The sequence below is a fragment of the Pongo abelii genome, chromosome 6 (assembly GCF_028885655.2).
Source record: "Pongo abelii isolate AG06213 chromosome 6, NHGRI_mPonAbe1-v2.0_pri, whole genome shotgun sequence".
Taxonomy (NCBI): Eukaryota; Metazoa; Chordata; class Mammalia; order Primates; family Hominidae; genus Pongo; species Pongo abelii.
Window position 1 is genome coordinate 24,832,949 of NC_071991.2, and position 11,983 is coordinate 24,844,931.

Below are 11,983 nucleotides of genomic sequence, written 5' to 3' on the forward strand. Positions count from 1 at the left end.
ACTCAGCCCCGTGTCTGATCAAATATTCCCTCACTCAGGGCATGAAGGGTGGGGCCTGAAACCTTATCCAATCAGGAGCCGTGGACTAGAAACTGTCCAATCAGGCATGCAGCTGGAAAGAACGGGCTACTTCCGTAAGTTTGCCGGTCCTTTGTGTTTCTCTGCGTCCAGAGCTGCAGTTCTTCTCTTCACTGCTCTGTGTCCTCTGCTCCTAGACGCCAAGCCTATTTGTCCTTGTGTCCTCCAGGTATCTGCAGATTTATGGCTAAAAGACCGGGACCCCCTGGAAGCCGAGAAATGGTGAGTGCTGGTCCGTCATCGTGAGAGAGGGGTGGGGGCTGGTTAGAACCGGCTGAAAGTGGCTGTAGCAGGACCCAAACTTTCTCGCAGTCAGTTCCAGCAGAGCCTGACGACCCAAATCCTCTTTGGCCCAGCTCGTCTCTCGTCCCCTCCAGCCGCAAGATAGTGCCTGGGCCAGCGGCTGGGACCCTGGGAGCTCTGTCTTTTTCCTCTGCACTGGCTTTGCCCTGGACTGGAGGCCTCTCTGGTTTGCTCTGCACTCCCAGCGCCTCACCTCACCCAGATTGTACAGGGATGGGAAAGTCATCAGGGGAGGATCCTGACTCAGGGTGCAAGATTCATGAGTGGAAAGAGCTGTGGTCCTGGGGTCCCTAGTTCCTCATTTTTCCTTTTAGAGATGTATGGGAGTCACTCTAAAAATGAGAATCTGATCAAAGTGTGATTCAAGAATCATAGAGCGCCCAGCTGTGGTTTGTGGGTTGTGATCCATGGGAGAGACTTGAAGAAAAGTCTGTTACAAGTTGCATGATGAAACAAACCAGATTCAGTAATTGGTTTGGTACAGTTATGTAGTTTCCTTATTTGTAAGATCCAGGTGAAAATTTCTTGGTTATGTCATCAGAGATTAATTGGCAGTCTGTGGTTGCCTAGGCCTGAATATTTTCTTCAAGATAGTAATTTCCAAGAAATGCTTTTTTTATTTTGTTTTTTGAGAGGGAGTCTCACTCTGTCCTCCAGGCTGGAGTGCAGTGGTGCGATCTCACCTCATTACAACCTCCGCCTCCCAGGTTCAAGTAATTGTCCTGCCTCAGCCTCCCGAGTAGCTGGAATTACAGGTGTGTGCCACCACGCCCAACTAATTTTTGTATTTGTAGTAGAGAAGGGATTTCACCATGTTGGCCAGGTTGGTCTCCAACTTTTGGCCTCAGGTGATCTGCCTGCCTCAGCCTCCCAATGGGCTGGGGTTACAGGTGTGAGCCACTGCACCCAGCTGATTTTTTTTTTTACCTTTTATTTTAGGTTCAGGGGTACATGTGCAGGTTTGTTATATAGGTAAAATCATATCATGAAGTTTTTGTGTACAGATTATTTTATCACTCAGGTACTAAGCATAGTATCCAACAGATTTGTTTTCTGATTTTCTCCATCCTCTGACCCTCCACCCTGAACTGAGCCTCAGTGTCTATTGTTCTCTTATTTGTGTCCACGTGTTCTCATTATTTTGCTCCCACTTAGAAGTGACAACATACAGTTTTTTATTTTCTGTTCCAGCACTAGTTTTCTAAAAATAACAGTCTCCAGTTCCATCGACGTTTCTCCAAAGGACATGATGTTCTTTCTTATAGTTGCATCATATTTCGTGGTGTTTACATACCACGTTTTCTTTATCCAGTCTACCATTGAAGACATACAGGATTATTTCTTGTTTTTGCTATTGTGAATCGTGCTGTAATAAACATATACGTGCATGTGTCTTCATGGTAGAAAAGCTAACATTCACTGGGTAAATTCCCAATTGCAGGATTGGGAATGGTAATTCTGTTTTCAGGTTTTTGACAAAATGCCAAGCTGCTTTTCTCAATGGTTAAATAAATTTATACTTTCACCAGCAGCATATAAGTATTCAGTTTCTCCACAACTTCACAAGCATCTGTTTTTGTTTTTGTTTTTGTTTTTACTTTTCATTCTAATTGTTTTTATTTGAATTATTTCTTTTTTTTCCATTAGCCTAGTGTTTTATCTATCTTATTATGTTTACATAGAATTAACTTCTGGTTACTTTGAACTTTTTTTTTTAAGACAGAATTTCACTCTTACACCCAGGCTAGAGTGCAGTGGTGCGGTCTTGGCTCACTGCAACCTCTGCCTTCCAGTTTCAAGTGATTCTCCTGCCTCAGCCTCCCGAGTAGCTGGGATTACAGGCATGTGCCACCACGGCATATTTTTGTGTTTTTAGTAGAGACAGGCTTTCACCATGTTGACTAGGCTGGTCTCAGACTCCTGAACTTGTGATCTTCCCGCCCTGGCCTCCCGAAGTGCTGGGATTACAGGAGCGAGCCACAGCACATGTGTGGCCTGTTGAACTTCTTATAGTTATTTATGTCTCAAACTTCTTCATTTCAGCTCTGATTTTGGTTATTTCTTGACTTTTGTGAGCTTTGAAGTTGGTTTGCTCTTACTTTTGAAATTCTTTTAATTGTAACATTAGATTTTTAAATTGAGATCTTTCTAACTTTTTGATGTGGATGTTTAGTGATATACATTTTATTCTTAACACTGCCTTAGCTGTAACCCTGAGATTCTGGTATGTTGTATTTTGGTTGTAATTAGTTTCAAAAATTTTATTTCTGCCTTAATTTCATTATTTCCAAAATAGCCATTTGGAAGCTGATTATTCCATTTTTATGTAATTGCATCATTTCACATGTTTTTTGTATTGAATTATTCTATACATTTTCTTTTTAAAATTAATGAGAAAGATAAGAAGAAATAAAAGTGCTGTGCTCTTAATCTAAATGTTAAAAATTATTCAGCACTTAATACCAACTCCCAGGGTGCTATGAAAATTAAATCACAAAATGTGTTACTCCCAGCACAGTGTTCTGTGACATGCTCCTGAGCACATAGTACCTGCTTAATAAACATTTTATTAGTACATGTGTACAGGTTAACCAAGTGCAGATTTACTCAGACATTGCTGTCTTCTGTTGTCCCTGTAAACTTAAAAAAGCCAACAAAAATATAGTATTTCAGGGTGGAAATTGGTTGTCTTTATTTGTAGCAGAAGTATTAGTATTGTGACAAATGTGGTGTGTGTAAGGGACTCTGCTGTGCCTGCTTTCTCTCACTAATGCTAATAATGTGTCTGGGAAAGCACAATCAGCATGTACAGGGGACTTGTAAAAGCCCATTCCTGGACCCTTTTGGATCCTGCAGAATCACATTGCATAGAGCGGGTCCGAGATTACCAAGTGACTTATAAACTTGAGGGGTTCAAGATACTTTCAGGATAGTTTAGTTCAACCTTTGCATCAAAGGAAGGCTGCACTGCCTGCCCTGTTTAAGTTTGGTAGGAAGAGGTCAGTGCTGTTCATGCTCCTATTACTCTAAAGAAAATTGCTGGTTTCTGATAGGGGAGGGCAGGGACAAAGAAACTTATATTTTAATAGTTGTGGAGAAGCTCATTGTTCTCTCATTGCTCTTAAATCTTTTCAGTTATAAACAACAAAAATGGGTGAATGTTTTCTGCAAGCCTCGGTCTTTCTGCCCGTGGGTGTGTGTGGTGGTAGCAGGTGAATAGGTTGTGCTTTAAAGTCATGTTCTCAAGATGCAGGCTTGATATGTCCAGGGCATCTTATCTGAAAATACATTTCAGAGAAAGAGGAGGAAAAGAAACAAATCACTTTTTCTCGGGTGAGCCTGTCTCAGATCAAGTGCAGTGTCCACTCTGCCTTTTGGAATGCCTTGTGTTCAGAACTTGGAAGTTTTTACTTCTCTACTTGTGCTGTTGATCTCTAGTGAGTTTGTTTCAACTATTTTTTGTGATTTTTATGATAGTCAAGGGGTTCTGAAAAAAAATATTTGTTTTCTATATGCCATAGCATTCTATACATTTCTCTTCACCTTGGATTCTTGTATATCATGCAGAATTCTTACCACAAATTTATGACCTACCATATATAAAATGTTCCCATTGTAGCTGTTGAACATGAGAAGGTGTGGATACTCAAGATTTCTATTGGGGAAACACCGTTGTCTTTGGATATTAGTGAAAAATGAAACATGTTGTATTGAGGTTTCATCTGTGTGCTCTATTAAGTTCCATGCAGAACACGGTTTAGAAAATGCTCATTTAAACAGGGTGGCATTTATTACCCAGAAAGTTCTGAAAAAACTGTTAGGAGATACTTGCTTTCCAGGGTGCTAAGGAAAGACTACTTAAAATTACTAATAAAAATTACAGAACAGGGAAGTTATCTGCACCTTCAACTTTGCATAAAACTGATGTTTCTTTATAATTAAATTTAGGCCAGGCTCAATGGCTTTGGCTTGTAATCCCAGCAGAATTGGGAGGCCGAGGCAGGCAGATCACATGAGGTCAGGAGTTCGAGGCCAGCCTGACCAACGTGGTGAAACCCCATCTCTACTAAAAAAAAAAACAAAAATTAACCAGGCATGGTGCATGCACCTGTAATCCCAGCAACTCAGGAAGTGGAGGTTGCGGTGAGATGAGATGGCACCACTGCACTACAGCCTGAGTGACACAGTGAGACGGTCTCAAAAAAAAAAATATATATATATATAATTAAATGTAGATTACAATTTACTTTCCTGAGAGGAGAGAAATGCCACAGCAGTGATGTTGTATTGTGTGTGCATCAGCACGTAATAAAAATGTGTCCTAATAAAGTTGATAACAATTTTATTCACTTGGTTCAATATCTCTATGACATTTTTTCCACTCTAGAGTTAATTCTTAATCTCTTAATTATTAAGGACACTTAGGAGATTTACTAGCTGAAGTGCATAAACCATCTCATTTAATCTGGAAGCTGTCCTTTCCTTTTAGATGACTTTTGCTTATATTTGTCTTTTAAAAATGAAGGCTCTTATCTTTATTTACAGGTGAGAGAAACTGGGAAAAACCCAGACTCTGCCATTTACTGGATATTTGACAAAATATTCTTACTAGGCTAGAAACATTGGTGAGCTTGCTAAAAATTCAGAAATTCAGACTTTCTCCGAAATCTCCTGAAACAAAATCTCACAAGATCTTTAGTTTATTGCACATACCAAGACTTGAGAGGTATCTTCCAACTCATCATGACTGTTCTATCTGAGAAATATACACAACTTATTCTATATGATGTAAATATAGCACTCAAAAATAGACATGTCCGGCCAGGCGCAGTGGCTCATGCCTGCCATCCCAGCACTTTGGGAGGCTGAGGTGGGTGGATCACCTGAGGTAAGGAGTGCAAGACCTGCCAGGTCCACATGGAGAAACCCCATCTCTACTAAAAATACAAAAATTAGCAAGTCATGGTGGCTCATGCCTGTAGTCCCAGCTACTCAGGAGATTGAGGCAGGAGAATCGATTGAACCCGGGAGGTGGAGGTTGAACTGAGCCAAGATCATACCACTGCACTCCAGCCTGGGCAACAGAGTGAGACTCGGTCTCAAAAAGAAAAAAAGAAGAAGAAAAGAAAAACAGAAAAAAAAAGACATGTCCATGTTGATGCCCTTAATTTTATAATGTATCATCCAGAAAAGTATCAAATCTACAGTGGTATTGTGGATCTTATGCTATCCTCTTTTCTCAGAGTTAGAGAATACTTCAATGTTAAAAATTATCTTATTGAATAATTTTAGTCAGTCTTATAAGTGAGAACCACTTCTTTTTACTCTCTTTTTTAACTTGAGTCAAATAAAAATCTCTGCCTATGGCCATGTGGTAAGTGCTTGTGTGTTCATGAGTGGTTTTGTTTGTTTGTTTGTTTTCCAGGGACTGTTGACATTCAGAGACATAGCTATAGAATTCTCTCTAGAGGAATGGCAATGCCTGGATTGTGCTCAGCAGAATTTATATAGAGATGTGATGTTAGAGAACTACAGAAACCTGGTCTCCCTGGGTGAGGATAACTTAAATACATAGTTCCTAATATATTTCTTTTCTCTTTTCTAAGATGTTTTTGGTAATTTCTGCTTTTCAAGAATGAATTTTAGATCTCCAATTTTAAGAAAATCTTGGGGATTCATTGGTGTAGAACAAATTCTTCAAGATGTTTTATCTTGACCAGAACTTTTGCCTTTCCTGAGCTTATGTATCTTTTGCTCTAGGTTAGTGGGAATTCCAAAAATGCCATGGCATAAAATATTGTTGCCCACACATTAGAATTCAGTTGCTGCCACCAATTTTTGATTCAGTAGTACTGAGTAGTGAAATTAAGGACCTACAAATTTAAAATATTTTCTGAATATTTAGGAAGTTCTATTATGAATCATTATTAGTTTTCTAGAATTTTCTATTATATCTGTAAGCATAATACTAATTTGGTAATTAAAGAATTCAGCATGATCTATGTTACTTTTTTTTCTTAATAAAACAGGTATTGCTGTCTCTAAGCCAGACTTGATCACCTGTCTGGAGCAACATAAAGAGTTCCAGAATATAAAGAGAAATGAGATGGTAGTCAAACACCCAGGTAGGTGAAAGCGAATGAAGCAGATGAGACAGATGACAAGTACACAAATCAAGGAGGCAGCCAGTCCTTAAAATGTGGTCTGGGGAGCTGTGCTTTGATGGAAAGAGTTTCTGAGAAGCTCAAGTCATTTTTTTCTTTTGCCCTCACATAGGGACACCTTCTGCCTCATGCTGTTAAATTCTCTAAGGATTCCACTTTTGCTTCAATAATCTTTCTTCAAGTTTGCAGTGTGAGCCAAAGTTTTCTTTAAAGGTTATCAGGGACTGCACAAACTGACTGCTTTGCCATTGCTTTTGGGGACACACTAATATCTGCATATTTTTGAAAAACTCTAAACCATTAAAAAAATTTTTTTTTGCATCATGTCTAAAATGTGTGAGAATAGTAGTTTCTCTTTCATTGGTGGTCATCCATTTTTCTGCACATGCCATTCTGTTTTTATTACTGTAGCCTTGAAATACATTTTAAAGTTTTTACAAATTTTTTGAAAATTTTTTAATTTTTTATATGTATTTATTTATTTAGAGGCTTGGTTATGCCCCCACTTGCTGTGGGGGAATATGTAAGCAGGGTACCTTTTATGTCTTCATTTTACTGTGTTGCACATTTTAGATATAGATTCATAAATGGTATTGCTGTATTATATAATAATTTCATTTTAAATTATTTAAAGAACACATGATATTTTTATGATGCCTATATCTTTTTTCTCATAAAAAACCACTTACATAGGTTTCAATTTCTTTACATCATCAACAGTTGGTGTTTTAAAAAAATTTATAGTGGCCATCCTAATTGATGTAAGGTAATTTTGTTTTGTACTGTGATTATGTTTTGCATTTTTCTATAAATTATTAATTCTGTGCAACCTTTCAAATGCTTCTTCCTATTTGTATATCTTTTTTATTAAAATTTAGTTTAATCATTTTTCCATTTCTTTCTTTCTTTTTTTTTTTTTGAGACGGAGTTTCGCTCTTGTTTCCCAGGCAACAAGAGCAATGGCGTGATTTCAGCTCACAGCAACCTCTGCCTCCTGGATTCCAATGATTCTCCTGTCTCAGCCTCCTGAGTAGCTGGGATCAGGGATGTGCCACCACACCCAGCTTATTTCGTATTTATAGTAGGGATGGGTTTCGCCATGTTGGTCAGGCTGGTCTTGAATTCCTGACCTCAGGTGATCTGCCCACCTCAGCCTCCCAAAGTTCTGGGATCACATGTGTGAGCCACCACACCAGGCTCATTTGTCCGTTTCTAAATCAAGTAATTCAATTATTGTTGTCTAGTTCTAGGAGTAGTTTATATATTCTCAATATTAAGTCTTATCACGTGATTTTCAAATATTGTCACCGATTTCTTGGGAGACACTGTCACTCTATTAAATGTTCTATTTGATTGCAGAAATTTTGAAGTTTAGCCCAATTAAATTTTTCTGTTCTCCTCTTTGTTGCTCATGCATTTGATGGCATATCTAAGAAAATGTGCCAAGACCAATGTCATGTCTTTGCACTATACTTTTTTTCTAAGAGTTTCATTGGGTTTTTTTTAGTCTTAAGTACTTCGTTTAAAATTTTTTTGTATGTGATGCAATTAAACCATTCAACTTCATTTTTTCAATCACAATAATGCCACAGAATTTTACTTTTTGTATATGCATATGTTTTTCAGAAAGTTATGTATTTTCATATGATTACATATATTTTTCATCATGTTATTTTAAGTGGAAAGACCTCTTTGCAGCATTTTATTTAGGACAAATGCAATGATTATATGCTTTTCCAGCATTTATTCATTCTGGAAGAGTTTTATTTTTCATTATGTTGTAGTACGTTTTTTCTGGTTTTATTACTCTCACTATGAAAATTTTTTTCAGCCTTTGACCATTTTACACAGTTCTTTTCTGACCTGCAAGGTTTTTGTTTACAAATTCACTGGTTGTCTCAGAGGACTATGCTTATAAATAATACCTCACTTTTATCTTGCAGCTCCCAAGATTATCTTCTGGTTTGTGACTTTTGAAACTTTGCTTAAATTTGTGTTGCAGATCTTTTTGTGTACATCCTAGTTTGTTTGTTTAGCTTCTTCATTTTTTACATACTTTATTCTTACTTTTAAATTTTTTCAGTTATTCTTTTTTACCTCCACATTGTTTATTTTTATTATTGCAAGTTTTGTTGGTATTCTTATTTTTCTTATTTTATTTAGGTGTCTGGTTTTCCATTTTTCTCATCGAGCATAATATGTATTATCTTAAATTTTAAAAATCAAGATATACATCTTTATTTTTATAGTTGCTTTTACAAAATTTTTGATTTTTTTGATTGGACCATGTTGTCCTCATGTTTTATATACATTGTAATCTTTGTTTGAGATTTAGACACTAACATAAAACTACCTTTCATGATCTTGATAATGCAGCTCCTTCCTGTCATAGCATGACACCAATTGTCTTTGGTAGAGATTCTGGGATTCTCACAAACATGTTCTCAGAATGTGTTTTGTCTGCAATTTGTATTTATTTTTCAATTAAAAGACTTCTTCATATTTCTTCTTAGTGGTCAGTAACTACGTTCTACACCTGTCTTCTGCCCATGATACTGCAGTCTTTCTGTGGTTGTAACATTCACTTTTGAGCTCAGAAGACTTAAAGCTGTTATTAAAGGCACCATGTTCTTCTATTGGGGATGAGGAAGGGCTGTGTTGGGTAAATACAGCAGACTTTTCTTTTCTGTCTATATGGCTCTGGATGTTGTGCTCACATGGTGCCCACACTTACTTTTTGTATAAATTTCCAACAAAGGTATTTTGATCACTATGATTTTGTTACATTTATACATCTATGAAGGAATTATGGCCTGTGGTATTTTGATATGGCATTTTGCTAATGTACCTTGTATAATTTTATATATTTCATCTGTGGAATATATTTATATGAGTCCAGAAAGTGGAGTAACTTGTGCTTTTTATGTCTTTCAGTTACGTGTTCCCATTTCACCCAAGACTTTCAGCCAGAGCAGGGCATAAAAGATTCACTCCAAAAAGTAATACCAAGAACATATGGAAAATGTGGACATGAGAATTTACAATTTAAAAAATGCTGTAAAATTGTGGGTGAATGTGAGGTGCACAAAGGAGGTTATAATGAAGTTAACCAATGTTTGTCAACTACCCAAAACAAAATATTTCAGACTCATAAATATGTCAAAGTCTTTGGTAAATTTTCAAATTCCAATAGACATAAAACAAGATATACTGGAAAGAAACATTTCAAATGTAAAAAATGTGGCAAATCATTTTGCATGCTTTCACACCTAAATCAACATCAGGTAATTCATACTAGGGAGAAGTCCTACAAATATGAAGAATGTGGCAAATCCTTTAACTGCTCCTCAAACCATACTACACATAAAATAATTCATACTGGAGAGAAACCATATAGATGTGAGGAATGTGGCAAAGCCTTTAGCTGGTCCGCAACCCTTACTAGACATAAGAGAACTCATACTGGAGAGAAACCCTACACATGTGAAGAATGTGGCCAAGCCTTTAGGTGCTCCTCAACACTTAATAACCACAAGAGGATTCATACTGGAGAGAGACCCTACAAATGTGAAGAATGTGGCAAAGCCTTTAGCATATCCTCAACCCTCACTGACCACAAGAGAATTCATACTGGAGAGAAACCCTGCAGATGTGAGGAATGTGGCAAAGCCTTTAGCTGTTCCTCAAACCTTACTAGACATAAGAGAATTCATACTAGAGAGAAACCCTATGCATGTGAAGAATGTGGCCAAGCCTTTAGCTTATCCTCGAACCTGACTAGACATAAGAGAATTCATACTGGAGAGAAACCCTACACATGTGAAGAATGTGGCCAAGACTTCAGGCGCTCCTCAGCACTTACTATCCACAAGAGAATTCATACTGGAGAGAGACCCTACAAATGTGAAGAATGTGGCAAAGCCTTTAGCTTATCCTCAACCCTCACTGACCACAAGAGAATTCATACTGGAGAGAAACCCTACACATGTGAAGAATGTGGCAAAGCCTTTAACTGCTCATCAACCCTTATGCAACATAAGAGAATTCATACTGGAGAGAAACCCTACAAATGTGAAGAATGTGACCAAGCTTTTAAGTGGCATTCAAGTCTTACTAAACATAAGGTAATTCATACTGGAGAGAAATCCTACAAATGTGAATAATGTGGCAAAGTCCACCCTCAGGCCTTATAATACATAAAATAATTTATACTGGAAAAAAACACTACAAGTGTAGAGAATGTGGCCAGGCCTTTAACCAGTTCCAAACCTTAATTGAACATAAGAGAATTCATATTAGACAAAAATGTTATAAACGTAAAAAAAAAGTAACAAAGCCTCTAACCAACCCTCAAACCTTAATGAACCTAAGAGAATTTATTTTTTAAAAAAAATTTTGAGATGGAGTCTCCCTGTGTCACCCAGGCTGGAGTGCAGTGGCATGATCTCAGCTCACTGTAACCTCTGCCTTCCTGGTTCAAGCGATTCTCCTGCCTCAGCCTCCTGAGTAGCTGGGATTACAGGTGTGTGCCACCACACTGGCTGATTTTTTTATTTTTAGTATAGATAGAGTTTCACCATGTTGGCCAGGCTGGTCTTGAACTCCTGACCTCAGGTGATCCACCTTTGTCAGCCTCCCAAAGCCTAAGAGAATGTATATTAGAGAGACCCTAGAAACATAAAAAAAAAGTGAGAAAACCTTTAAGCACATCTCAGGCCTTACATAATATCTGATCATTCATTCTAGAGAGAAACTCTACAAAAGCAAAGAATGTGGTAAAGCTGTTAACTAGTCTTGCACCCTTATTATACATAACAGAATTAATACTGAAGAGAAACCCTGCAATAAGGAATATGGAAATGTCTTTAAAAAGTCCTCAAACATGAATAAATGTGAGATAATTGATATTGGAGAGAAACCCTGCAATTGTAGAAAAAAACGTGGCAAACCCTTTAACTGGTTCTCCATGCTTACTCACTAAAAAATTTTATACTGGAGAGAAACTCTGCATACATAAAAATGTGACAGAGCATTTAAGCACACCTCAAACTTTTCTAAAAAAGAGAAATCATAGTGGTGAGAAACTCTAGAAATGTGTTAAATGTGGCAAGGACTTTAAATGGTAGTCACACGTTATGGTAGGTAAGATAATTTAAACTGAAGAAAACTCCGACAAATATGAAGAATGTGGCAAAACTTTTAACAAATTCTCACACCTTATGGTACAGGAAAGCATTTATACTAGAGAAAAATTGTACAAAGAATGTGAAAAGCCATTAATATCAGGTCACATCTTACTCAATATCAGAAAGTTTGTACTTAATAAAGGGATTATAGGTCAGGTGTGTTGGCTCATGCCTATAATTCCAGCACTTTGGGAGGCCAAGGTTGGTGGATCATGAGGTCAGGAGTTCAAGACCAGCCTGGCCAACATGGTG

General features: G+C 37.4%; 1 protein-coding gene across 1 annotated transcript; it reads left to right on the plus strand.

Annotated features, from left to right (window-relative positions):
• The first annotated feature begins 261 nt into the window (after nucleotides 1–261).
• LOC112131856 (zinc finger protein 479) lies at nucleotides 262–11,029 on the plus strand. The gene is made up of 4 exons (XM_054559163.2): nucleotides 262–300; nucleotides 5,807–5,933; nucleotides 6,411–6,506; nucleotides 9,480–11,029. Exons 1-4 carry the CDS (start codon nucleotides 262–264, stop codon nucleotides 10,706–10,708), a joined length of 1,491 nt encoding a protein of 496 aa, XP_054415138.1. The 3' UTR covers nucleotides 10,709–11,029.
• Nucleotides 11,030–11,983: the final 954 nt, after the last annotated feature.

Bases quoted from the DNA above. Each gene is read 5' to 3' on its own strand.
- LOC112131856 (XM_054559163.2), top strand. From the start codon at position 262: ATGGCTAAAAGACCGGGACCCCCTGGAAGCCGAGAAATG. The intron at 5,934-6,410 runs GTGAGGATAACT...TTAATAAAACAG, and splicing joins CAGAAACCTGGTCTCCCTGG to GTATTGCTGTCTCTAAGCCA. The intron at 6,507-9,479 runs GTAGGTGAAAGC...TATGTCTTTCAG, and splicing joins GATGGTAGTCAAACACCCAG to TTACGTGTTCCCATTTCACC.